Genomic DNA, 25002 nt, shown 5'->3' on the forward strand with positions numbered 1-25002 from the left:
ATTATCACATTGCTGTGTGTGGGAGCTTGCTGTGCGCAAATTGGCTGCTGCGTTTCCCACATTACAACAGTGACTACACTCTAAAAGTACTTCATTGGCTGTAAAGTGCTGAGATCCTGAAAGGCACTATATAAATGGGAACCGAACCCACATCCTGCTGACTCAGGGGTGAGTGCTGCCACTGGGCCACAGCTGACTTGGGGGAAACGTTCCCCCATCACCTTACTGGTTGGGCCCTAGCTGGAGCTCTGTGCCCAATTCTGCACCCCACACTTTAGGAAGGGTGTTGAGGCCTTGGAGAGGGTGCAGAAGGGATTTCCTGGAAAGGTATCAGGAATGTGGTACTTCAGTTATGTGGTGAGATTAAAGAAGCTGGGATTGTTCTCCTTAGAGCAGAGAAGGTTATGGTGAGATTTAATAGAGGTGTTCAAAATTCTTAAGGGTTTTGATAGAGTAGCTGAGGGAGAAACTGTTTCCACTGGCAGGAGGTAACCAGATTTAAGATAATTGGCAAAAGAAAAAGACTTGCATTGATATAGCGCCTTTCACGATCACCGGATGTCTCAAAGCACTTTACAGCCAATTTTGGAGTGTAGTCACTGTTGTAATGTGGGAAACACGGCAGCCAATTTGCGCACAGCAAGCTCCCACAAACAGCAATATGATAATGACCTGATAATCTGTTTTTGTTATGTTGATTGAGGGATAAATATTGGCCCCAGGACACCGGGGATAACTCCCCTGCTCTTCTTCGAAGTAGGGATCTTTTATGTCCACCTGAGAGAGCAGATGGGGCCTCGGTTTAATGTCTCATCCGAAGGACGGCACCTCCGACAGTGCAGTGCTCCCTCAGCACTTCACTGGAGTGTCAGCCTGGATGAGATTTTTTTTACGCAACGAGTTGTTATGATCTGGAATGCACTGCCTGAAAGGGCAGATTCAGCGGTGACATTCAAAAGGGAATTGGATAAATACTTGAAATGGAGAAATTTGCAGGGCTGTGGGGAAAAAGCAGGGGGAGTGGGTCTAGTTGGACAGCTCTGTCAAGGAGCCGGCACAGGCATGATGGGCCGAATGGCCTCCTCCTATGCTGGCTGATTTTATGATTGAAGAGAATCACAGATAGGGTGAGGGGATACGTGTGTGTGTATGGATGTGGATTGCCCTGTTGTTGGGGTGATGTAATTTCCGTTGCTTGGTGTTGGGGGCAGGCTGTGTAACCTGATTCCTTGCACGTCAAGCCTGCGGGAAACAGAGAATGTGGAAGCGCTGGCCCGGGGAAAGTCAGGAGTCTGCACTTTCGAGCCAGAAGGAGAGAGAGAGAGACGCGGTGGGGGAAAGTTCACTCCAGATGCAATGGTGTGGGGAACTCAGTGACCGTCACCTCCGGCCACAGGAGTGAAGGAAGAGGCGAGTGACCCAGACACAAGGTAATGTGCACTGACTCTCTCTGTGTGTACCTGCAGCGTGGAACTCCAACATTGCTGCCAGAGAGGTTCGCCAAGTTGCATTTTAAATGGTGCAATGACTCTCTGTTCCTGCTTTGGGTCAGCTGTGGCTGCACATCTAGCGGGGGTTTCAAAGCTCAACTCTGCACAGCCAACCTGGGAGGAGGTGCACTTCACCTCTGCCCTGGGGTTCGGGCATTTCCAGAGCTGCTCCCGTGTATCAAGTGCTTTCACTTCACATCCAGCTTTCATTCTCTAGGGGACACGTTCACCTGCAGGAAAAAACACGGGGAGTGAGAGAATAAAGTTAATTTTTTTTGTGGCTTTCTGGCAGTGAAATTGAGGCTGAGATCAATGAATGATCAATAGCAAAAGTGCTTTGCTTTCATTTGTGGAGAGTTGGATACCGGTGTGTGTGTGTGATTTAATATCGGCGTCTTGTGATTTAAAGTCGTTTATAGTGTTTTTTTGGGGGGAGTGGGGGGATGAGTACGCAGGTTCAGCAGTCTAGATCGTGAGCCGTGGCAAACCACCTCAGTAAGACAGAGAGGGAGGAGAGACTTGTATTTATATAGCGCCTTTTACGACCACCGGACGCCAAGCGCTTCACAGCCAATGAAGTACTTTTGGAGTATAGTCATTGGTGCAATGTGGGAAACGCAGCAGTCACTTTGTGCAGTGAATGAAGGGATCCCCTCACAGCGAAAGTCAGGGGACAAACTCCATCCAGGCCACCCAAGACCCTCCCCTCCCCTCCCCGTCTCCCCTCCCCTCCCCTCCCCTCCCCTCCTCGTTCACCCTCTCCTCCCCTCCTCGTCCACCCTCCCCTCCCCTCCCCTCCCCTCCCCTCCCCTCCTCGTCCACCCTCCCCTCCCCTCGCCTCCTCGTCCACCCTCCCCTCCCCTCGCCTCCTCGTCCACCCTCCCCTCCCCTCCCCTCCTCGTCCAGCCTCCCCTCCCCTCCTCGTCCAGCCTCCCCTCCCCTCCTCGTCCAGCCTCCCCTCCCCTCCTCGTCCACCCTCCCCTCCCCTCCTCGTCCACCCTCCCCTCCCCTCCCCTCCTCGTCCACCCTCCCCTCCCCTCCCCTCCTCGTCCACCCTCCCCTCCCCTCCCCTCCTCGTCCACCCTCCCCTCCCCTCCTCGTCCACCCTCCCCTCCCCTCCTCGTCCACCCTCCCCTCCCCTCCTCGTCCACCCTCCCCTCCCCTCCTCGTCCACCCTCCCCTCCCCTCCTCGTCCACCCTCCCCTCCCCTCCTCGTCCACCCTCCCCTCCCCTCCTCGTCCACCCTCCCCTCCCCTCCCCTCCTCGTCCACCCTCCCCTCCCCTCGCCTCCTCGTCCACCCTCCCCTCCCCTCGCCTCCTCGTCCACCCTCCCCTCCCCTCGCCTCCTCGTCCACCCTCCCCTCCCCTCGCCTCCTCGTCCACCCTCCCCTCCCCTCGCCTCCTCGTCCACCCTCCCCTCCCCTCCCCTCCTCGTCCACCCTCCCCTCCCCTCCCCTCCTCGTCCACCCTCTCCTCCCCTCCTCGTCCACCCTCTCCTCCCCTCCTCGTCCACCCTCCCCTCCCCTCGCCTCCTCGTCCACCCTCCCCTCCCCTCGCCTCCTCGTCCACCCTCCCCTCCCCTCGCCTCCTCGTCCACCCTCCCCTCCCCTCCTCGTCCACCCTCCCCTCCCCTCCTCGTCCACCCTCCCCTCCCCTCCTCGTCCACCCTCCCCTCCCCTCCTCGTCCACCCTCCCCTCCCCTCCCCTCCCCTCCTCGTCCACCCTCCCCTCCCCTCCCCTCCTCGTCCACCCTCCCCTCCCCTCCCCTCCTCGTCCACCCTCCCCTCCCCTCGCCTCCTCGTCCACCCTCCCCTCCCCTCGCCTCCTCGTCCACCCTCCCCTCCCCTCGCCTCCTCGTCCACCCTCCCCTCCCCTCCCCTCCTCGTCCACCCTCCCCTCCCCTCGCCTCCTCGTCCACCCTCCCCTCCCCTCCCCTCCCCTCCTCGTCCACCCTCCCCTCCCCTCCCCTCCTCGTCCACCCTCCCCTCCCCTCCCCTCCTCGTCCACCCTCCCCTCCCCTCCCCTCCTCGTCCACCCTCCCCTCCCCTCCCCTCCTCGTCCACCCTCCCCTCCCCTCGCCTCCTCATCCACCCTCCCCTCCCCTCCCCTCCCCTCCTCGTCCACCCTCCCCTCCCCTCCCCTCCCCTCCTCGTCCACCCTCCCCTCCCCTCGCCTCCTCGTCCACCCTCCCCTCCCCTCCCCTCCTCGTCCACCCTCCCCTCCCCTCCTCGTCCACCCTCCCCTCCCCTCCTCATCCACCCTCCCCTCCCCTCCCCTCCTCGTCCACCCTCCCCTCCCCTCCCCTCCTCGTCCACCCTCCCCTCCCCTCCCCTCCTCGTCTACCCTCCCCTCCCCTCCCCTCCCCTCCTCGTCCACCCTCCCCTCCCCTCCCCTCCTCGTCCACCCTCCCCTCCCCTCCCCTCCTCATCCACCCTCCCCTCCCCTCGCCTCCTCGTCCACCCTCCCCTCCCCTCCTCGTCCACCCTCCCCTCCCCTCCTCGTCCACCCTCCCCTCCCCTCGCCTCCTCGTCCACCCTCCCCTCCCCTCCCCTCCTCGTCCACCCTCCCCTCCCCTCCTCATCCACCCTCCCCTCGCCTCCTCGTCCACCCTCCCCTCCCCTCCTCGTCCACCCTCCCCTCCCCTCCTCATCCACCCTCCCCTCCCCTCGCCTCCTCATCCACCCTCCCCTCCCCTCCCCTCCTCGTCCACCCTCCCCTCCCCTCCTCGTCCACCCTCCCCTCCCCTCCTCGTCCACCCTCCCCTCCCCTCCCCTCCTCGTCCACCCTCCCCTCCCCTCCTCGTCCACCCTCCCCTCCCCTCCCCTCCCCTCCCCTCCCCTCCCCTCCTCGTCCACCCTCCCCTCCCCTCGCCTCCTCGTCCACCCTCCCCTCCCCTCGCCTCCTCGTCCACCCTCCCCTCCCCTCGCCTCCTCGTCCACCCTCCCCTCCCCTCGCCTCCTCGTCCACCCTCCCCTCCCCTCCTCATCCACCCTCCCCTCCCCTCCCCTCCTCGTCCACCCTCCCCTCCCCTCCTCGTCCACCCTCCCCTCCCCTCCCCTCCCCTCCCCTCCTCGTCCACCCTCCCCTCCCCTCCCCTCCCCTCCTCGTCCACCCTCCCCTCCCCTCCCCTCCTCGTCCACCCTTCCCTCCCCTCCTCGTCCACCCTCCCCTCCCCTCCCCTCCTCGTCCACCCTCCCCTCCCCCCCTCGTCCGCCCTCCCTCCCCCCCTCGTTCCCCCCCGGCTGCCCCCTCGCCCCCTCGTTTCCCCTCAGCTGCCCCCTCGTTCCCCCCCCGGCTCCCCCCTCCCCCATCGTCCCCCCCCCCCCGGCTCTCTCCTCGTCTCCCCCCTCCGTGTCTCCCCCCTCCGTGTCTCCCCCCTCCGTCTCCCCTGCTCTCCCTCGTTCTCGTCCCCCTCCTCCCTCCTCGTTCCCCCCCCTCCTCCTCGTCCCCCCCTCCCCCCTCGTCCCCCCTCCCCCCTCGTCCCCCCTCCCCCCTCCCCTCCTCGTCCCCCCCTCCCCTCCTCGTCCCCCCCTCCCCTCCTCGTCCCCCCTCCCCTCCTCGTCCCCCCTCCCCTCCTCGTCCCCCCTCCCCTCCTCGTCCCCCCTCCCCCCCTCCCCTCCTCGTGCCCCCTCCCCTCCTCGTGCCCCCCTCCCCTCCTCGTGCCCCCCTCCCCCTCCTCGTGCCCCCCTCCCCTCCTCGTGCCCCCCTCCTCCCTCGTGCCCCTCCCTCCTCGTCCCCCCTCCCCTCCTCGTCCCCCCTCCCCTCCCTCGTCCCCCCTCCCCTCCTCGTCCCCCCTCCCCTCCTCGTCCCCCCTCCCCTCCTCGTCCCCCCTCCCTCCTCGTCCCCCTCCCCTCCTCGTCCCCCTCCCCTCCTCGTCCCCCTCCCCTCCTCGTTCCCCCCTCCCCTCCTCGTTCCCCCCTCCCCTCCTCGTTCCCCCCCCTCCCCTCCTCGTCCCCCCTCCCCCCCCTCCCCTCCTCGTCCCCCCTCCCCTCCTCGTCCCCCCCTCCCCTCCTCGTCCCCCCCTCCCCTCCTCGTCCCCCCCTCCCCTCCTCGTCCCCCCTCCCCTCCTCGTCCCCCTCCGCCTCCTCGTCCCCCCCTCCGCTCCTCGTCCCCCCCTCCCCTCCTCGTCCCCCCCTCCCTCCTCGTCCCCCCTCCGTCTCGTCCCCCCCTCCCCTCCTCGTCCCCCCCCTCCCCTCCTCGTCCCCCCCTCCCCTCCTCGTCCCCCCCTCCCCTCCTCGTCCCCCCCTCCCCTCCTCGTCCCCCCTCCCCTCCTCGTCCCCCCCTCCCCTCCTCGTCCCCCCCTCCCCTCCTCGTCCCCCCCTCCTCCTCGTCCCCCCCTCCTCCTCGTCCCCCCTCCCCTCCTCGTCCCCCCTCCCCTCCTCGTCCCCCCCTCCCCTCCTCGTCCCCCCCTCCCCTCCTCGTCCCCCCCTCCCCTCCTCGTCCCCCCCTCCCCTCCTCGTCCCCCCCTCCCCTCCTCGTCGCCCCCCTCCCCTCCTCGTTCCCCCCCCTCCCCTCCTCGTCCCCCCCTCCCCTCCTCGTTCCCCCCCCTCCCCTCCTCGTCCCCCCTCCCCTCCTCGTTCCCCCCCTCCCCTCCTCGTCCCCCCCTCCCCTCCTCGTCCCCCCCTCCCCTCCTCGTCCCCCCCTCCCCTCCTCGTCCCCCCCTCCCCTCCTCGTCCCCCCCTCCCCTCCTCGTCCCCCCCTCCCCTCCTCGTCCCCCCCTCCCCTCCTCGTCCCCCCCCTCCCCTCCTCGTCCCCCCCCTCCCCTCCTCGTCCCCCCCCTCCCCTCCTCGTCCCCCCCCTCCCCTCCTCGTCCCCCCCCTCCCCTCCTCGTCCCCCCCCTCCCCTCCTCGTCGCCACGCTCCCCTCCTCGTCGCCACGCTCCCCCTCGCATCTCACACTCCCCCCTCCCATCTCATACCCCTGCTCCCTCCTCGTGCCCCAGCTCTCCCTCCCCTCCTCGTACCCCAGCTCTCCCTCCCCCTCCCCCCTGCTCCTCCTGCCCTCTCATGCCCTGTTCCCTTTCCCTCCTTGTACCCTAACTCTACCACAAAAGCATTCCGACCTTGTAAGGTCTGTGTCTGTATCTTTGCAGACAGATGATTTGGGACCTCTATCATGCTTTATGTGAGCAGGTCTTTTCTGACGTATAACTGATTTAAATTTACTTTTCACTGGTACCAATGACCTCTGGCCTGCCTTTCTTTAAAACAAGTTTATCTTATCTCAGCTATTTAGCATTGTATATGGTACACCCTGGTGTCATCTCTCTTCATCGCCCCACACCTCCTCCATTTAACTCTTTCCTCTCCAGGTTAGTTCCTCTACATTTACCGAGTGAATTCTAATATGTGTCGCTGCTGAGTTTTTAAAATAAATGTCGACTCTGAGATCTTTTCTCTCTCCCCAATCGCCAGAAAACCTTTTGTAAAGTGGCAACCAGAACTTGTATAAATCCTAGTGTGTCCTGATGTCGAACCTCCAACATGGGTATGGTAGCGTAGTGGTTATTTTACTGGGCTAGTAAACCAGAGGGCCTGGTCTAATGATCTGGAGACATGAGTTCAAATCCCACCATGGCAGCTGGGGGAATTTAAATTCAGTTAATTAAATAAAATCTGGAATTAAAAAGCTGGTGTGAGCAATGGTGACCGTGGATTGTCACAAAAACCCATCTGGTTTACTGATGAAGTCTGCTCTGGCCTATATGTGACTCGACTCCAGACCCACAGCCGCTTAACTGCCCTCTGACATTACTGCAAGCCACTCAGTTGTATCAAACACCTCGCGGGACTGCAGTGGTTCACGAGGCTGGTTCTCACCACTTTCTCGAGAGTAATTAGGGATGGCCAATAAATGCTGGCCTTTACAGTTTCGGGGTCCCAGAGCACTTCACAACCAATGAAATACTATTGAAGTGCATTGAGAATGTCATCAAGATTGAGTAGAATACCCTCTGGAGTTTAGTAGAATAACATATGATCTCATTGAAACATAAGATTATGAGAGGGATTGACAGGGTAGATGCTGAAAGGTTGTTACCCCTGGCTGGAGAGTCTAGAACTAGGGGGTCACAGTCTTAGGATAAGGGATCGGCCATTTAACAACAACTTGTATTTATATAGTACCTTTAATGTAGTGAAACATCCCAAGGCGCTTCACAGGAGTATTATGCGATTAAAAAGTTGACACCAAGTAGAAATTAGTGCAAGTGACCAGAAGCTTGCTCAAAGAGGTAGGTTTTAAGGAGTGTCTTGAAGGAGGAAAGAGAGGCAGAGAGGTTTCGACAGGGAGTTCCAGAGCTTTGGGGCCTAGGCAAAAGAAGGCCCGGCCACCAGTGGTTGAGTGATTATAATCAGGGATGCTCAAGAGGGCAAAATTAGAGGAGCGCAGACATCTCGGGGGGATTGTGGGGCTGAAGGAGATTAAGGCGATTACAGAGATCGGGAGGGGCGAGGCCACAGAGGGATTTGTAAACAAGGATGAGAATTTTGAAATTGAGGTGAAGCCAATGTAGGTCAGTGAGCACAGGGGTGATGGGTGAGCGGGACTTGGCGCAAGTTAGGACACGGGCAGCCTTGTTTTGGATGACCTCAAGTTTATGTAGGGTAGAATGTGGGAGGCCAGCCAAGAGTGCGCTGGAATAGTCAAGTCTGGAGGTAACAAAGGCATGGATGAGGGCTTCAGCAGCGGATAAGTCTACAAAATCTGATGATGCTGTGATCCCGCCCTCCCCACAACTCCTCATGGAAATATTGGAGGAGGGGGCTAAGTCTGACAGAGAGCTGGCTTCAAATTGATATTGATAAAAAATGGTGCCTTTTGGTAAGAATCGTGTTCCCAAACCAGGGGACATTGGCTTTGTAAACACTTTTCATGATGAGGTGTCCTTCAGCTCACTGCCAAGAAAGCTCAATGGGCCTCGTCAAGCCAACCATCTCTCAGCCAGTGCAGCGCAACACCAGCAACTTGCATTTACATAGTGCCTTTTAATGATGTGTCGCCTTCACAATGGGGTTTGGACGTCCTGATTGCTGTTTATCAGCTGCAGGCAATGGGAGGGTGGTTTCCGATGAGACTTCAAACCGAGGTCCTGTCCGCTATCTCAGCAAAAGCTTCCATGGCACTATTTCGAAGAAGTGCAGGAGTGTTCTCCCTGGTGACCTGGTAAATATTTATCCCTCAGCCAACATCACTAAAGCAGATTACCTGATCATTATCACATTGATACTTGTGGGAGCTTGCTATGCGCAAATTGGCTGCCGCGTTTCCCACATTACAACAGTGATTACACCTCAAAAGTACCTTCTTGGCAGTAAAGCACTTTGAAATGTTCTGTGGTTGTGAAAGGCGCTATATAAATGCAAGTCTTCTAAAAGATCTGTTCAAATGTTAGCTTATCAATGACCTCTCTGTGCTAATATTTATCCTTACTAGATCTTTGCGTATGTAAAAATACTACAAGTGTTGAAAATGATTGATCTACACCCCATGTGTGGGCAAGATTCCCAATCTGTGCTGAGGTATCTTATCTCAGCCTGGTTAACATCTGGGGCCAGCCTTAGTATCCCTAGGCTGTGGGGGTGGGGTGGGAGGGAGACCAGATCAGCCAATGTCCCTTCTCCTGATCACTAGCCATTGACCTCTGCTGGATAGGGCATTGTCGATTTGTAATAAGGGAAAGCATTCGGCTCGAATGTGATGCTCCCTGTGGTCAAGTAGCACTTGCTGCCTCGATTTGGGCAAAGTAACCAGAGGACTGTCGATGAGCTGGGCACTTTACCGCAAGGGCCAGAACTTTGTGCCGAATGGCACCTTCCATGCCGTAAACTTCTGATTCTATGATCGTCATGGCCTCCCCTTCAACAGGACGTGGACCAGCATTCCCTGTGTTTTATCTTTCATGGCACTGGTTCCTCGCTTGACTGCGTTTAACTTTGAAAAGTAGAGCAGGCTACCAACCTACCAACTGACGAGGCCTCGGGGCGGCAGGGAGAGGGGGGTGGTGGGGGGAGGAAAGAGAGGCGTGGGTATCCCAATATCAGCTGTCCTGCTCTTGGGATGGTCGTTATTGGACAAATAATGGTATATGATATGAGAGGACCTGATGTGAGCGAGAAAAAGAGGGTTGTAGTCTCATATTCTGCCAGGGGTTGTCGAGAAAAGAAAAGACTTGCATTTATATAGTGCCTTTCACGGCCTCAGGACATCCCAACGCACTTTATACCCAATGAAATACTTTTGGAGTGTAGTCACTGCTGTAATGTAGGAAGCGCGGCAGCCAATTTGCGCACAGCAAGCTCCACAAACAGCAATGTGATAATGACCAGATAATTTGAGATAGTGAGGGTTAAATATTGGCCAGGACACCAGGGAGAACTTCCCTGTTTTACTTCAAAATAGTGCCATGGGATCTTTTAAATCCATCCGAATTTAATGTCAGCCTAGATTTGGTGCTCACATCCCTGGAGTGGGACTTGAACCCACAATCTTCTGACATAGAGGCAAGAGGCTGTGCACTGAACCACGCTAATGGAGTGGAGTAGGACGTATGTAACAGCCCTGGCTGATTCTGACCGCTTTCAAAATACCACTTTGAATCAGCAGTTCTGCACCAGTGGAGATGATTAGCAGCGACGAGTTGGAATTCAAGAGACGCCGGCCATTTTGTTCGTGGAGATGGGTCGCTCTTGGCTCTTGGCCTCCCAGTCTGCAGTTGCTGACACCACTACAGCCACTGAACAGCTCTAGTCTGTCTGTCTGCCTCTCTCTTTCCCCCCCCCCCCCCCCCCCCGGCTTTACCTTATCTCTACTGGACTGTGTATGATTACTGAGCCTTGTCTTAATGTGTCTGTCATGCAGAAAGACACTCGGCCCATTGTGTGCTGATTATTCCAATGAACAGGTCTGTGAGCATTGAGTTGTGAGACAATGGGCAGGGAAGGTTAGTTAAGTCGGGACCTAGTGAGTTTAGGCCCCGTACATAAGATGGACGGACTCTCCTTTTAATCTGACAATAGCGAACTATGTGGCCTGCCCAGCGAAGCTGATGGAGTATTGGTCAGTGCTTCAATACTGGTGATGTTGGCCTGGACGAGGACACTGATGTTGGTGCGTATGTCCTCCCAGGGGATTTGCAGGATCTTGCGGAGACATCGTTGATGATATATCTCCAGCGACTTGAGCTGTCTTCTGTACGTGGTCCATGTCTCTGATCCATACAGGAGGGTGGGTATTACTACAGTCCTGTAGACCATGTAGCCGCGAGGGTCTATGGAGCATCCTCCTCTGTTTCGGATGCCCCCAAAAGTTTGTCAACCTCTTTTGCCTGCTCCACGAAGACATGCAGGCCATGATCCTTACTAGCGGATCCATTACAGACCCAATCCACGTCCAGACCGGGGTCAAACAGGGCTGCGTCATCACCCCAACCCTCTTCTGAAGCTTCGGTCAGTTTCATATCAGTTTTCCTCAGGTCTCCAAGTGAGACTATCCCCGGAGTCAGGAGTTTGGTTCACATGTTGCCACAGCAGGCAAAGCGTTGCCAGTGCCATTTACTTCTGGCCGGTGGACGAGAGCTTAGTCTAAACGTACAGGCCAGCAATACCTGTCTCCACCCCTGCCTCAGCCCATCTCATGGTGAAACACTCCTCCATGGCTTTGTTAGCTCCAGATTCGACTTCCATCGCTCTCCTGGCTGGCCTCCCATCTTCCACCCGCCGTAATTTAAAACTCTGCTGCTCGTATCCTAATATTCCAAGTCCCATTCATCCATCTCCCTCGAGTTCGCTGACCTACACTGGCTTCCGGTCTGACAACGCCTCAATTTAAAAATTCTCCTTGTGTTCAAATCCCTCTATGGCCTCGCCCCTCCATATCTCTGTAATCTCCTCCAGACCTACAACCCTCCGAGATCTCTGCACTCTTCCAATTCTGGCCTCATGAGCATCGCTCCGCCATTTACAGCTGTTCCTTTAACTGTCTAGGCCCCAAGCTCTGGAATTTCCTCCCTCAACCTCTCCACTTCTTTCCCTCATTGACCAAAGAAATCTGTCCTAATGTCTCTATGTGGCTCGGTGTCAAATTGTGTTGATAGTTGCTCCTGTGAAGCACCTTGGGATGTTTTACTATGTTAATTGCACTATATAAATGCAAGTTGCTGGTAATCCTGCCTAGCTACACAACAACAACTTGCATTTATATAGCACTTTCTGCATTGGAAAACATCCCAAGGCTCTTTGCAGGAGCATTATCATACAGAAACTGACAGAGCCAAAGGAGGAGACATTTGGAGGTGGTGACCAAAGTTTGGTCAAAGAGAGAGAATTTTAAATAGCATCTTAAAAGATGAGAGAGGCAGAGAAGATTATGGAGAGAATTCCAGACCTCTGAGATAGCTGAAGGCACAGCCGCCTATAGTAGGGTGGGATACATAAGCGGCAGCCATTTTGCACACAGCAACGCGATAATGACTAGCCAATCTGTTTTAGTGATGTTGTTTGAGGAATAAATATTGGCCAGGACACCGAGGAGAACACCCCATCTCTTCTTCACGTAGTGCCATAGGAACTTTTTATGTTTACCGAGACAGAAGACAGAACCTTAGTTTAACATTTCACCTGAAAGGAAGCTCCGCCCTCAGAACTGCACCAAAGTGTGAGATTGAATGATGTGTTCAATAATTATGCCCCATCCACCAGCTTAAACATGCACTTCCTCCACTGAACCGTGTGCTATCTTCAGAATGCACTGCAGCAACTCGCCAAGGCTTCTTCGGCAGCACCTCCCAAACCCGCGACCTCTACCACCCAGAAGGACAAGGACAGCAGGCGCATGGGAACACCATTACCTCCAAGTCACACGCCATCCTAATTTGGAAAAATATTGCTGTTTCTTCGTCGTTGCTGGGTCAAAATCCCAGAACTCCCTCTGTAACAGCATTGTGGGAGAGTGCTTTCAACACACGGATTGCAGCGGTTCAAGAAGATGGCTCACCACCACCTTCTCAAGGCCAACTTGAGATGGGCAATAAATACCAGCCTTGCCAGTGACACCCATATCCCAAGAATGAACTTTAAAAAAAAAGTATTTGAAGTGAGACTTGAACCCACAACCTTCTGACTCATTGCTATCTACTGCACCACAGCAAACACCAGTTCCAAAGGGGCGATCTGTCCTCCCTGAAGTGGGAGGTTCCCATGTGGGAAAGTGGCCAGCATGCGTTAGCCGCTGGTTGAAGTGCAGAAACATATTGGATCCGAGTCCAATCCTATCCCCGCATGTTAACTGTCCGGTCGGAGGTCACGGGATAGAGCCAAGGCTTTAAATTAGTAAGACGGGTGGGACGATCTACAAGAAATGAAACAAGTCTAAATATAAACGAAAGAGGAAAGAAGAGAATAGGACAGACTAAACTAAGGGAGGACATAAATGGCCAGGGAATAAATAGGGTTGTAGAACAGGAGTGTAAAAAGATGGTTAAAAATAAAGTGAGAGGAGATGCTATTAAAAATGAGTTAAATTGTTTGTAGAGCAATGCACAGTGTCAGTAATAAAACAGGGGAACTGGAGGCAATAATACGTCGTAAGCAATGTTCACTCTTTATTTACTTTGGTGTGTGGTCCCTTTAAGTGGCTGTGTGGCCCATTCAAATCCTCAAGCACGCGCGGTTTCCCCATATAAAAGGCCGTGAGCAGCCTGTGCAGGACCTCCAGACCGCTGGATGGGAACGTTCATTGTGAGGAATCAGATATAGTAGGGATTACTGAAACATGGCTACAAAAAAATCAGGACTGGGAATTAAACATTGCAGAGTATAACATATTTAGAAAAGTTAGAGAAGGAAAAAGGGGAAGTGGAGTAGTTGTACTTATTAGAAAAGTTAGAGACTTATTGGGGATAACATAATGGCAGTTGAAAAAAGTGATGCAGCCACCAGTAAGATGAAAATAGAATCCATGTGGACAGAGATAAAATATAATAAAGGATCAATCACACTAATTGGGGTAGTCTAAAAATGAAAGGGAGGTGGAGGATGAAATATGCAAACAAATGAGGGCAATGAATACAAATCATAGAGTAATAATCATGGAGATTTCAACTTCCCCAAAATTAATTAACCTGAACAGGTAGATAAAGGGGAAAAGGAAATGGAGACCACACCTGGAGTACTGTGACAGTTTTGGTCTCCTTATTTGAAGAGGAATCTACTTGCATTGGAGACAGTTCAGAGAAGGTTCACTAGGTTTATTCCTGAGATGAAGGGGTTGACTTATGAAGAAAGGTTGAGCAGATTGGGCCTATATTCATTGGAGTTTAGAAGAATGGGAGGTGATCTTATTGAAATGAATAAGATTCTAAGAGGGGCTTGACAGGGTAAATGCAGAGAGGATGTTTCCCCTTGTGGGGGAATCTAGAACTAGGGGGCACAGTTTCAGAATAAGGGGTCACCCATTTAAAACAGAAATGAGGAGGAATTTCTTCTCTGAGGGTTGTGAATCTTTGGAATTCTCTACCCCAGAGAGCTGAAGGAGGCTGGGTCATTGAATATATTCAAGGTGGAGATAGACAGATTTTTGAATGATAAGGGAGTCAATGGTTATGGGGAAGTGAAGTTGAGGCCAAGATCAGATCAGCCATGATCTTATTAAATGGCAGAGCAGGTTTGAGGGGCCAAATGGCCTACTCCTGCTCCTATTTCTGATGTTCTTATGTAATGTGTACAGGACACCTTTCTAACCCAATATATAAAAAGCCCAACAAGGGAGGATTCGCTATTGGATCCAGTAATGGGGAATGAACCACAGCAGATAAGAGAAGTAAAAGTTGGGAACATCTAGGCAATAGTGACCAGAATATAATACACTTTAAGATAATAATTGAGAAGAACAGAAGCATGAGAAAGACTAGGGTAATAGATTAGAGAAAAGCTGATTTTGAGGGGCTGAGAATAGAACTTGCGAAAATAAAATGGGCAACAATATTGACAAACAATTAAGAATATAAATGGGGTAGAGGAGCAAAGGGATCTGGGAGTACAAATACATAAATCACTAAAAGTAGCGACGCAGGCTAATAAACCCATTTTACAAAAGCAAATCAAGCACTAGGATTTATTTCGAGAAGGACAGAATTAAAAAGTAGAGAAGTTATGCTAAACTTGTATCGAACTTTGGAAATACTCAGTAGGTCAGACATTTCCGGTCGATGACCGTTCGCCAGAATTCATTCCTTCCTTTTTTTCTCCTTTCTTTCCTTCCTTTTTTCCAATAAAACTCCAGCTGTCGTTGTCGTCTCAGTTCAGGGGCTGATTTGTAATGGTACTGTGTTTGCAGGGTTGGAGAACCTCGAGGACCCTCCCCCACCATTGGTGGGAGCGAGTTACCATGGAGACAGTGGCAGAGAACGGCAACGGGAGCTTCAATTGGCAGAAGCGGTGCGCAACGTTGGAGTCCCAACTCTTTAGGTTCCGACTGCAGGCTGGCAAGATCAGGGAGCTGTTGGCCGAAAAGGTGAGTGGGGAGGAACGCAAAGTCGTTCCGGACCGGACAGTGTGCTTTACCGAGTGGGCTCGCTGCCAATTTCGAACCACGCTCGCAAAATCTGGTTTGAAGTTTTCAAAGCTCACAGTCCGATAAATCTGTGACAGCGTAACATTTCTTGTCACTTTGTGTCTCTCCTGGAATCCAACTGTGTAGTAATCATAGAATGATTTATTACTGACGGCCATTCGGCCCATCCTGTCTGTGCCGGCTATTTGGCAGAGCTATCCAATTAATCCCACTCCCCTGCTCTTTCACCATAGCCCTGTGATTTTTCTCCCTTCAAGTATTTATTCAATTTCCTTTTGGGAGTTACTATTATATAAATAAAAGTTGTTATTATTATTGAATCTGCTTCCAGCACCCTTTCAGGCAGTGCATTCCAGATGATAACCACTCACTGCGTTAAAAAACAAATGTTTCCTCATGTCGCCTCTGGTTCTTTTGCCAATCGTCTTAAATCTGTGTCCTTTGCTTACCGACCCTTCTGTCACTGGAAACAGTTTCTCCTTAATGTCAGCTATGGCTCAGTGGGTAGCACACTTGCCTCTGAGTCAGAAGGTTGTGGATTCAAGTCCCACTCCAGGGACTTGAGCACAAAAGTCTAGACTGACACTCCAGTGCAGTACTGAGAGAGTGCTCATTCGGATGAGACGTTATACCGTCTGCCCTCTCAAGTGGAGTAAAAGATCGCTTCTCGGCCTTTTGGCTAAGATCATGCGTAACTGACCTGACAGGGGAGTAACCACCATAACCCCAAGGTGGTTCTCCCTGGATCAGGAAGGTATATGCTTGCTTTTTTGGAAATAGGAGGTGGGTGGGGTGGCTTGACCCATCCACCTCCACGGAGGTGTGTGGGGGACCTGACCCATCCACCTCCATGGCACGAATTTGGTATTGCAGTACTTCCAGGAACGGTGCAGTGGCTCTCGGCCTTTTGGCTAAGAGCATTGGCGCAGAGTGATCCTTGGCGTGTGCAAGGGGACCTCTGGCGTTTGTGATTTGACAAAGAATTGGAAAGATTGGCTACGAATTTATTTTATAAAAAAAAAAAGATCCCATGGCACTATTTTGAACAAGAGCAGGGGAGTTATTCCCGGTGTCCTGGCCAATATTTATCCCTCAATCAACATAACAAAAACAGATTATCTGGTCATTAGCACATTGCTGTTTGTGGGAGCTTACTGTGCGCAAATTGGCTGCCGCGTTTCCCATATTACAATAGTGACTACACTCCAAAAGTGCTTCGTTGGTTGTAAAGCGTTTTGAGATGTCCGGTGGTTGTGAAACGCGCTTATATAAATCCAAGTTTTTCTTATTTACTAACTTTCTTAATTACTGTCAAAATATTCATGATTCACCATTCGTGATAAGCCAAATCTGCAGGAAATCTTTCCTCTATTCCTCCCTCCCTGCTGCCCCCGCCCCCCCTCCAAGTAATATAACCTAGGAGATATTTCCTTTCCTTTCGAGAGGTAGTCTGGTCTGTCCTTGCTGTGACCTGGGATTTTGAAAAAATGCAATGATAGAATGTGGCAGCCCAGAAACAGGCCATTCGGCCCACCTTGTCTGCACAGCTGGTCTTTCTCGACCTGAACAACTTATATACTGCTTCCTCCCCCTACCCTTTTCACAATCTTCTTTGTTGAGCAAAGTTTAAATTGTTTTTTTTTTAAAGAATTTAAGGACTCTGGAACAGACTTGCTGAATTTTTAGAATTGAATGGCAATTTGAGGCGATACATTAAATATTTTGACACATGAAGAGTATTGCATTAAGTGTATTGGTGCAAATCTGATATCCCTATAATGTACCAATGTGTTAAATCTACCTAGTTAACGTTTTAAAAATTAATTCTTGGGATGTGATGGTCGCTGACAGTGCCAGCATTTATTGCCCTTCCCTCATTGCCCTGAGAAGTCGATGGTGTGCCTCATTTTGAACCGCTGCAGTCCATGTGTTTGCCCGTCTCCACCCCTGCTCAGCTCTTCTGCTGCTGAAGCCCTCATCCATGCCTTTGTTACCTCTAGACTTGACTGTTCCAATGCACTCCTGGCCTGCCTCCCACATTCTACCCTACGTAAACTTGAGGTCATCCAAAACTCGGCAGCCCGTGTCCGATCTCGCACCAAGTCCTGCTCACCCATCACCCCTGTGCTCGCCAACCTACATTGGCTCCAACTCGATTTGGAAATTCTCATCCTTGTTTACAAATCCCTGCATGGCCTCGCCCCTCCCTATCTCTGTAATCTCCTTCAGCCTCACAATTGGCCGAGATGTCTGCGCTCCTCTAATTCTGCCCTCTTTAGCATCCCTGATTATAATCGCTCAACCATCGGAGGCCATACCTTCTGTTGCCTGGGCCCCAAGCTCTGGAATTCCCTTCCTAAACCTCTCCGCCTCTTTACCTCTCTTTCCTCCTTTAAGACGCTCCTTAAAACCTACCTCTTTTGGTCATCTGCCGTAATTTCTTCTTATGTGGTTCGGTGTCAAATGTATTTGTTTTGTCTTGTGACACTGCTATGTAGCGCTTTGGGACGTTTTACTACATTAAAGGCGCTATATAAATACAAGCTGCTGCTGTTGCTGGTGATTCTTGTTATTTTTGCACCGTTTTGATGCAACTGGCAGGTCTTCGGGCCACGTCAGAGGGCAGTTAACAGTCAACCATGTTGGTGTGGGACTGGAGTGATATATAGGCCAGACTGGAGTGATGTATAGACCAGACAGGGCAAGGACAGCAGTTTTCCTTCACTAAAGGCCATTAGTGAACCAGTTGACTTTTAACGACAATCCGACAGTTTCATGGTCACTTATTACGAGCATCAGCTTTTTATTTCCAGAGTTTTTAAACTGAATTCCAATTCTCCAACTGCCCTGATGGGCTTTGAACTTATGTTCTCTGGATCATTAGTCCAGGCCTCTGGATCACTCGGAGAGCAGTTGTTTGGCATTGGAAGATGGGAGATTCTATTCTTACATTGGTGATGCAGGCCGTTAGAAGATTTTACTCTGTTATTTTTTGGTGACAATATTATATAACCATTTATGTACTCTCGCATCAGAGTCACAAGGTTGTGGGTTCAAGTTCCATTTCAGAGACTTGAGCACAACATCTAGGCTGATGCTCTTAGTGCAGTACTTCTTCATAAGAACATAAGAAATAGGAGCAGGAGTCGGCCATTTGGCCCCTCGAGTCTGCTCAGCCCTTCAATAAGATCATGGCTGATCTGATCCTGGACTTAACACCACTTCCCCGCCCGCTCCCCATAACCCTTGACTCCCCTGTAGTTCAAAAATCTGTCTATCTCCGCCTTAAATATATTCAATGACCCAGCCCCCACAGCTCTCTGGGGTAGAGAATTCCAAAGATTCACGACTGAGAGAAGAAATTCCTCTTCATCTCTGTCTTAAATGGGTGATCCCTTATTCTGAAACTATGCCCCCTAGTTCTAGATTCCCCCACGAAGGGAAACATCCTCTATGCATCTACCCTATCAAGCCCCCCTCAGAATCTTATACGTCTCAATAAGATCACATCTCATTCTTCTAAACTCCAATGAGTACAGATCCAACCTGCACAACCTTTCTTCATAAGACAACCCCTTCATATGTATGCAGTGTGACACTGATGCAGACATCAACAGAATTATGGAAGTTTTTACAAATATTTGGCACCATTCAGATGACAGGCGTCTATGATAAAGGGCATTGCGGCCCTGAGCACATAGGGTTAGTGATGAAGCAGGAAGACCTGGGAGTGAGCAATGTGGGCTTGAGCGGGCAGTCACAGTGAGCTGTCAGGCTTGCTTCTTTCAGAAAGACAAGCCTGCATTCCAAACATCTCTGTCCACAAATCTGCTGAATACTGGTTGATGGCCCAGCTGTATGCTTGGATGTCAGAGTGGCTGATCTTGTTATACTTTAACTATATCTTGTTAAAACTGTATGTGAGTCAGAGATCAGACAGTAACTAGTTCTGTTCGTCTAGGGTAGGGTTTCACTCCAAACCTCTGGCACCTGTTTTTTTTTAATAGCTGTGTATAAGACGCACAGTATTATTGTGACCAGTCAACCATTCTCGTCAGGTGTCAGCGCTTGCTCAATGCTCGCACTCTTGTCTCTGAGTCAGAAGGTCGTAGGCTCAAGTCCCATTCCAGAGACTTAAAAAAATGAATTCTCTAGAAGTGAACGTCACTGGCAGGGCCAGCATTTATTGTCCATCCCTAATTGCCCTTGAGAAGGTGGTGGTGGTGAGCCGCCTTTTTGAACTGCTGCAGTCCGTGTGGCGAAGGTACTCCCACAGTGCTGTTAGGGAGGGAGTTCCAGGATTTTGACCCAGTGACAATGAAGCAATGGTGATATACTTCCAAGTCAGGATGGTGTGTCACTTGGAGGAGAACTTGGAGGAGATGGTGTTCCCATGCGCCCTGCTGCCCTTGTCCTTCTAGGTGGTGGAGGTTGCAGGTTTGGGAGGTGCTGCTGAAGAAGCCTTGGTGAGTTGCTTCAGTGCATTCTGTAGATGGTACACACTGCAGCCACAGCGCGCTGCTGGTGAAGGGAGTGGATGTTTAAGCTGGTGGAGGGGGCAAAATTATTGAGCACATTATTCATGCTAACTGTAATATATTTGCTTCATGAGTTCTTTGCTTAAGAATTCATAGCAACACGGTGCTATTAAGAACTAGTTGGTTTATTAGCAAAGGTTTAACAATCACACTACACATTACCAGTTCATCCACCAGGCTCACAACCAGCTGCCCCATCGTGGATCCCCCGAACCCAACTGGCTGGGGTTTTATGGAGCCTGTGAACATCACGTGACTGGCTAAGCCACTCCCAACTCAACAGCTCTATAAAGCTGTGAGCATCCTCACACGGTGCATACATTACACTTCACTGCAGTATTGAGAGAGTGCTGCAATGTCAGAGGAGCCTCCTTTCAGTTGCGACCCTGAATCGAAAGCTATGTGTCCTCTCCGGTGGACATAAAAGATCCCATGGCACTAATCAAAGAAGAGCAGGGGGAATTCTCCCCAGTATCCAACCAACATCATTTAAAAAAAGGATTGTATGGCCATTTATCTCATTGCTGTTTGTGGGAGCTTGCTGTGCTCAAATTAGCTGCCGCGTTTCCCTACATTGCAACAGTGACAGCCCTCCAGAAGCAATTCAGTGACTGTAAAGCGTTTTGGGGTGTCCTAAGGTTGTGAACGGCACTGTACCAGTGAAAGTTGTTTGTTTCTTTCTTTGTTCATGTGGTGTGAATGGGTTTGTCGATGGTTGGGGCCCCGCCCAGTGATCTGGCATCGAATTGCCGTCAGGATGGTCCAGAAGGTTCCACACTTCCCAAGCGTTCCATTTGCCGTCAGGGTCTGAAGTGGGTTTTCCCTCCACCCTCTCAGGCTGTAATCACTGGGTCCTGATGAATGCCAGATTTTCCAGCAGTTCCGTTCTATAATTAGAAAGGCATAGAACGCACCAAGGGAGGTGTCGGGAGGGAATGGCGCTGGTAATTACCTTCAAATGCCGGGTTATTATGTCAGTGGTTTCAGAATGAGGGAGTTACGCCTCTGGGTCAGCTCCTCCCACCAGAGGTGGGGTAGCATTGCTGGTTAAAGAGGAGATTAATGCAATAGTTAGGAAAGACATTAGCTTGGATGATGTGGAATCTATATGGGTAGAGCTGCAGAACACTAAAGGGCAAAAAACGTTAGTAGGAGTTGTGTACAGACCTCCAAACAGTAGTAGTGATGTTGGGGAGGGCATCAAACAGGAAATTAGGAGTGCATGCAATAAAGGTGCAGCAGTTATAATGGGTGACTTTAATATGCACATAGATTGGGCTAGCCAAACTGGAAGCAATACGGTGGAGGAGGATTTCCTGGAGTGCATAAGTGATGGTTTTCTAGACCAATATGTCGAGGAACCAACTAGGGGGGAGGCCATCTTAGACTGGGTGTTGTGTAATGAGAGAGGACTAATTAGCAATCTCATTGTGCGAGGCCCCTTGGGGAAGAGTGACCATAATATGGTGGAATTCTGCATTAGGATGTAGAATGAAACAGTTAATTCAGAGACCATGGTCCAGAGCTTAAAGAGGGGTAACTTTGAAGATATGATGCGTGAATTGGCTAAGATGGATTGGCGAATGATACTTAAGGGGTTGACTATGGATGGGCAATGGCAGACATTTAGAGACCGCATGGATGAATTACAACAATTGTACATTCCTGTCTGGCGTAAAAATAAAAAAGGGAAGGTGGCTCAACCGTGGCTATCTAGGGATATCAGGGATAGTATTAAAGCCAAGGAAGTGGCATACAAATTGGCCAGAAATAGCAGCGAACCTGGGGACTGGGAGAAATTTAGAACTCAGCAGAGGAGGACAAAGGGTTTGATTAGGGCAGGGAAAATGGAGTACGAGAAGAAGCTTGCAGGGAACATTAAGGCGGATTGCAAAAGTTTCTATAGGTATGTAAAGAGAAAAAGGTTAGTAAAGACAAATGTAGGTCCCCTGCAGTCAGAATCAGGGGAAGTCATAACGGGGAACAAAGAAATGGCAGACCAATTGAACAAGTACTTTGGTTCAGTATTCACTAAGGAGGATACAAACAACCTTCCGGATATAAAAGGGATCAGAGGGTCTAGTAAGGAGGGGGAACTGAGGGAAATCTTTATTAGTCGGGAAATTGTGTTGGGGAAATTGATGGGATTGAAGGCCGATAAATCCCCAGGGCCTGATGGACTGCATCCCAGAGTACTTAAGGAGGTGGCCTTGGAAATAGCGGATGCATTGACAGTCATTTTCCAACATTCCATTGACTCTGGATCAGTTCCTATCGAGTGGAGGGTAGCCAATGTAACCCCACTTTTTAAAAAAGGAGGGAGAGAGAAAGCAAGGAATTATCGACCGGTCAGCCTGACCTCAGTAGTGGGTAAAATGATGGAATCAATTATTAAGGATGTCATAACAGTGCATTTGGAAAATGGTGACATGATAGGTCCAAGTCAGCATGGATTTGTGAAAGGGAGATCATGCTTGACAAATCTTCTGGAATTTTTTGAGGATGTTTCCAATAAAGTGGACAAAGGAGAACCAGTTGATGTGGTATATTTGGACTTTCAGAAGGCTTTCGACAAGGTCCCACACAGGAGATTAATGTGCAAAGTTAAAGCATATGGGATTGAGGGTAGTGTGCTGACGTGGATTGAGAACTGGTTGTCAGACAGGAAGCAAAGAGTAGGAGTAAATGGGTACTTTTCAGAATGGCAGGCAGTGACTAGTGGGGTACCGCAAGGTTCTGTGCTGGGGCCCCAGCTGTTTACATTGTACATTAATGATTTAGACGAGGGGATTAAATGTAGTATCTCCAAATTTGCGGATGACACTAAGTTGGGTGGCAGTGTGAGCTGCGAGGAGGATGCTATGAGGCTGCAGAGTGACTTGGATAGGTTAGGTGAGTGGGCAAATGCGTGGCAGATGAAGTATAATGTGGATAAATGTGAGGTTATCCACTTTGGTGGTAAAAACAGAGAGACAGACTATTATCTGAATGGTGACAGATTAGGAAAAGGGAAGGTGCAACGAGACCTGGGTGTCATGGTACATCAGTCATTGAAGGTTGGCATGCAGGTACAGCAGGCGGTTAAGAAAGCAAATGGCATGTTGGCCTTCATAGCGAGGGGATTTGAGTACAGGGGCAGGGAGGTGTTGCTACAGTTGTATAGGGCCTTGGTGAGGCCACACCTGGAGTATTGTGTACAGTTTTGGTCTCCTAACTTGAGGAAGGACGTTCTTGCTATTGAGGGAGTGCAGCGAAGATTCACCAGACTGATTCCCGGGATGGTGGGACTGACCTATCAAGAAAGACTGGATCAACTGGGCTTGTATTCACTGGAGTTCAGAAGAGTGAGAGGGGACCTCATAGAAACGTTTAAAATTCTGACGGGTTTGGACAGGTTGGATGCAGGAAGAATGTTCCCAATGTTGGGGAAGTCCAGAACCAGGGGTCACAGTCTAAGGATAAGGGGTAAGCCATTTAGGACCGAGATGAGGAGAAACTTCTTCACCCAGAGAGTGGTGAACCTGTGGAATTCTCTACCACAGAAAGTAGTTGAGGCCAATTCACTAAATATATTCAAAAGGGAGTTAGATGAAGTCCTTACTACTCGGGGGATCAAGGGGTATGGCGAGAAAGCAGGAAGCGGGTACTGAAGTTTCATGTTCAGCCATGAACTCATTGAATGGCGGTGCAGGCTAGAAGGGCTGAATGGCCTGCTCCTGCACCTATTTTCTATGTTTCTATGACTCCTGCTAGTGTAGAGCCAAGATTCCATATGATCGCCCTCTTTTGTTCTTCTGAAGGAGAAAACTGTTTCAGCTGATTGAAGTGAGGGATGTCAAAAGATTTTTCTGTGATTTTTTTTTCACCCTGAGCTGTCTATACTGGGGATCTCCAGGTGAGGACGGGCATGAGTTGGATGACTATAGGCTGTGTGCAGCCCGTCTTTACTGTACTATTTGCTTCATGGGTTCTTTGTTTAAGAACTCATAGCAACACATTGCTATTAAGAACTAGTTGGTTTATTAGCAAAGCTTTAACAATCACACGACACATTACCAGTTCATCCACCAGGCTCACAACTACATACCTCATCGTGGGTCCCCCGAACCCAACTGGCTGGGGTTTTATTGAGTCTTGTGAACATCACGTGACTGGCTAAGCCACTCACAACTCAACAGCTCTACAACTATTTTAAAGTAAACTTTAAATCAAGCGCCCCCTTTTGCAAGGGCACTAGAACCCATAAATTTAGAAATTAACTGGGAACTTTGCCAATCAAATTAAAATTAAATTCCCGGGGGTGATGACGCACTCCAGTCCCTCCAGTGCCCACTTTCCACGGAAGGCTGTGAGCGTACCGGTGGACACCAGGGACACCCTGGTGCGAACGTATCAACAGCATCCTCACAGGTGCATTCATTACACTAATTGAGGCCGATTCCGTTCTACTTTCAATTTATTTGCTGGCTTGATCCGGTTTGAATTTTGTGGGTCTGGGGATTTGGAAAGGGCTGTCTTTCGTGCTGTTCTCTCATAAGTGGGCAGAACACCGAGATCTCTACCTATTACTGGGAACCTGGATTTAAACCCCGAATCACCATGGTACACACCTGCATGGCTAACGGAGACAAAAGATTTGGACATCATGTTGTACACCGTTCTATCAAGCACTGCCAGGCTAGGCCCAGCTTGGATCAAATGTAGTGTAACTCTCCTTCGAATGTATCCCATCGAGCATGGCTAGATTGGAAGCAGCATGGATCAGATTCAAAGGTATGGCTTTTGTGGGACTTTGCTGTGCGCACAACCTGGCTGCTGTGTTTCCCAACATTTCAACAGTGACTACACTGCAAAAAGTACTTCATCGGCTGTGAAGCGCCTTGGGGCGCCCTGATGTTGGGACAGGTGCTATAGAAATTCCTTCCTTCCTTGCCTTCGGAGGCAGTGTTGTGTCAACAACAACAACTTGTATTTATATAGCACCTTTAACGTAATAAAACGTCTCAAGGCGCTTCAAAGGAGTGTTTTAAGACGAAACAAATACGTTTGACACCGAGCCACATCAAAAGAAATTAGGACAGGTGACCAAAAGCTTGATCAAAGAGGTAGGTTTTAATGAGCTTCTTAAAGGAGGAAAGAGAGATAGAGAGGTTTAGAGCGGGAGTTCCAGAGCTGAGGGCCCAGGCATCTGAAGGCCCGGCCAACGATGGTTGAGCGATTTATAAACGTGATCTTGTGTGAAAAATGATCTGGTGGTGGGCAGGTCACAGGGTGAACAAGAACGCTTTGTACTGTTTCATCAAATTTTTGTCCTTGTTTATCCTATTAAATGCTCTCCATGACCTCTCACTACCCTATCTCTGTAACCTCCTCCAGCCCTACAACCCTCCGAGACCTCTGTGCCC

At 51.2% G+C, this 25002-nt stretch overlaps 1 protein-coding gene and 1 pseudogene across 1 annotated transcript in view; both read left to right on the plus strand.

The window, feature by feature from the left end:
- Positions 1-1252: 1252 nt before the first annotated feature.
- Positions 1253-25002, plus strand: part of plekhh1 (pleckstrin homology domain containing, family H (with MyTH4 domain) member 1) — a 140271-nt gene continuing 116521 nt past the window's right edge. The window contains exons 1-2 of the mRNA XM_070878820.1: positions 1253-1430; positions 14823-14999. Coding sequence (XP_070734921.1) covers positions 14874-14999 — 126 coding nt within the window. The 5' untranslated portion in view covers positions 1253-1430; positions 14823-14873. The remainder of the gene's footprint in view (positions 1431-14822; positions 15000-25002) is intronic.
- LOC139263604 (U2 spliceosomal RNA) lies at positions 15719-15957 on the plus strand (annotated as a pseudogene).

The sequence above is a fragment of the Pristiophorus japonicus genome, chromosome 4 (genome assembly GCF_044704955.1).
Source record: "Pristiophorus japonicus isolate sPriJap1 chromosome 4, sPriJap1.hap1, whole genome shotgun sequence".
Classification (NCBI taxonomy): Eukaryota; Metazoa; Chordata; class Chondrichthyes; family Pristiophoridae; genus Pristiophorus; species Pristiophorus japonicus.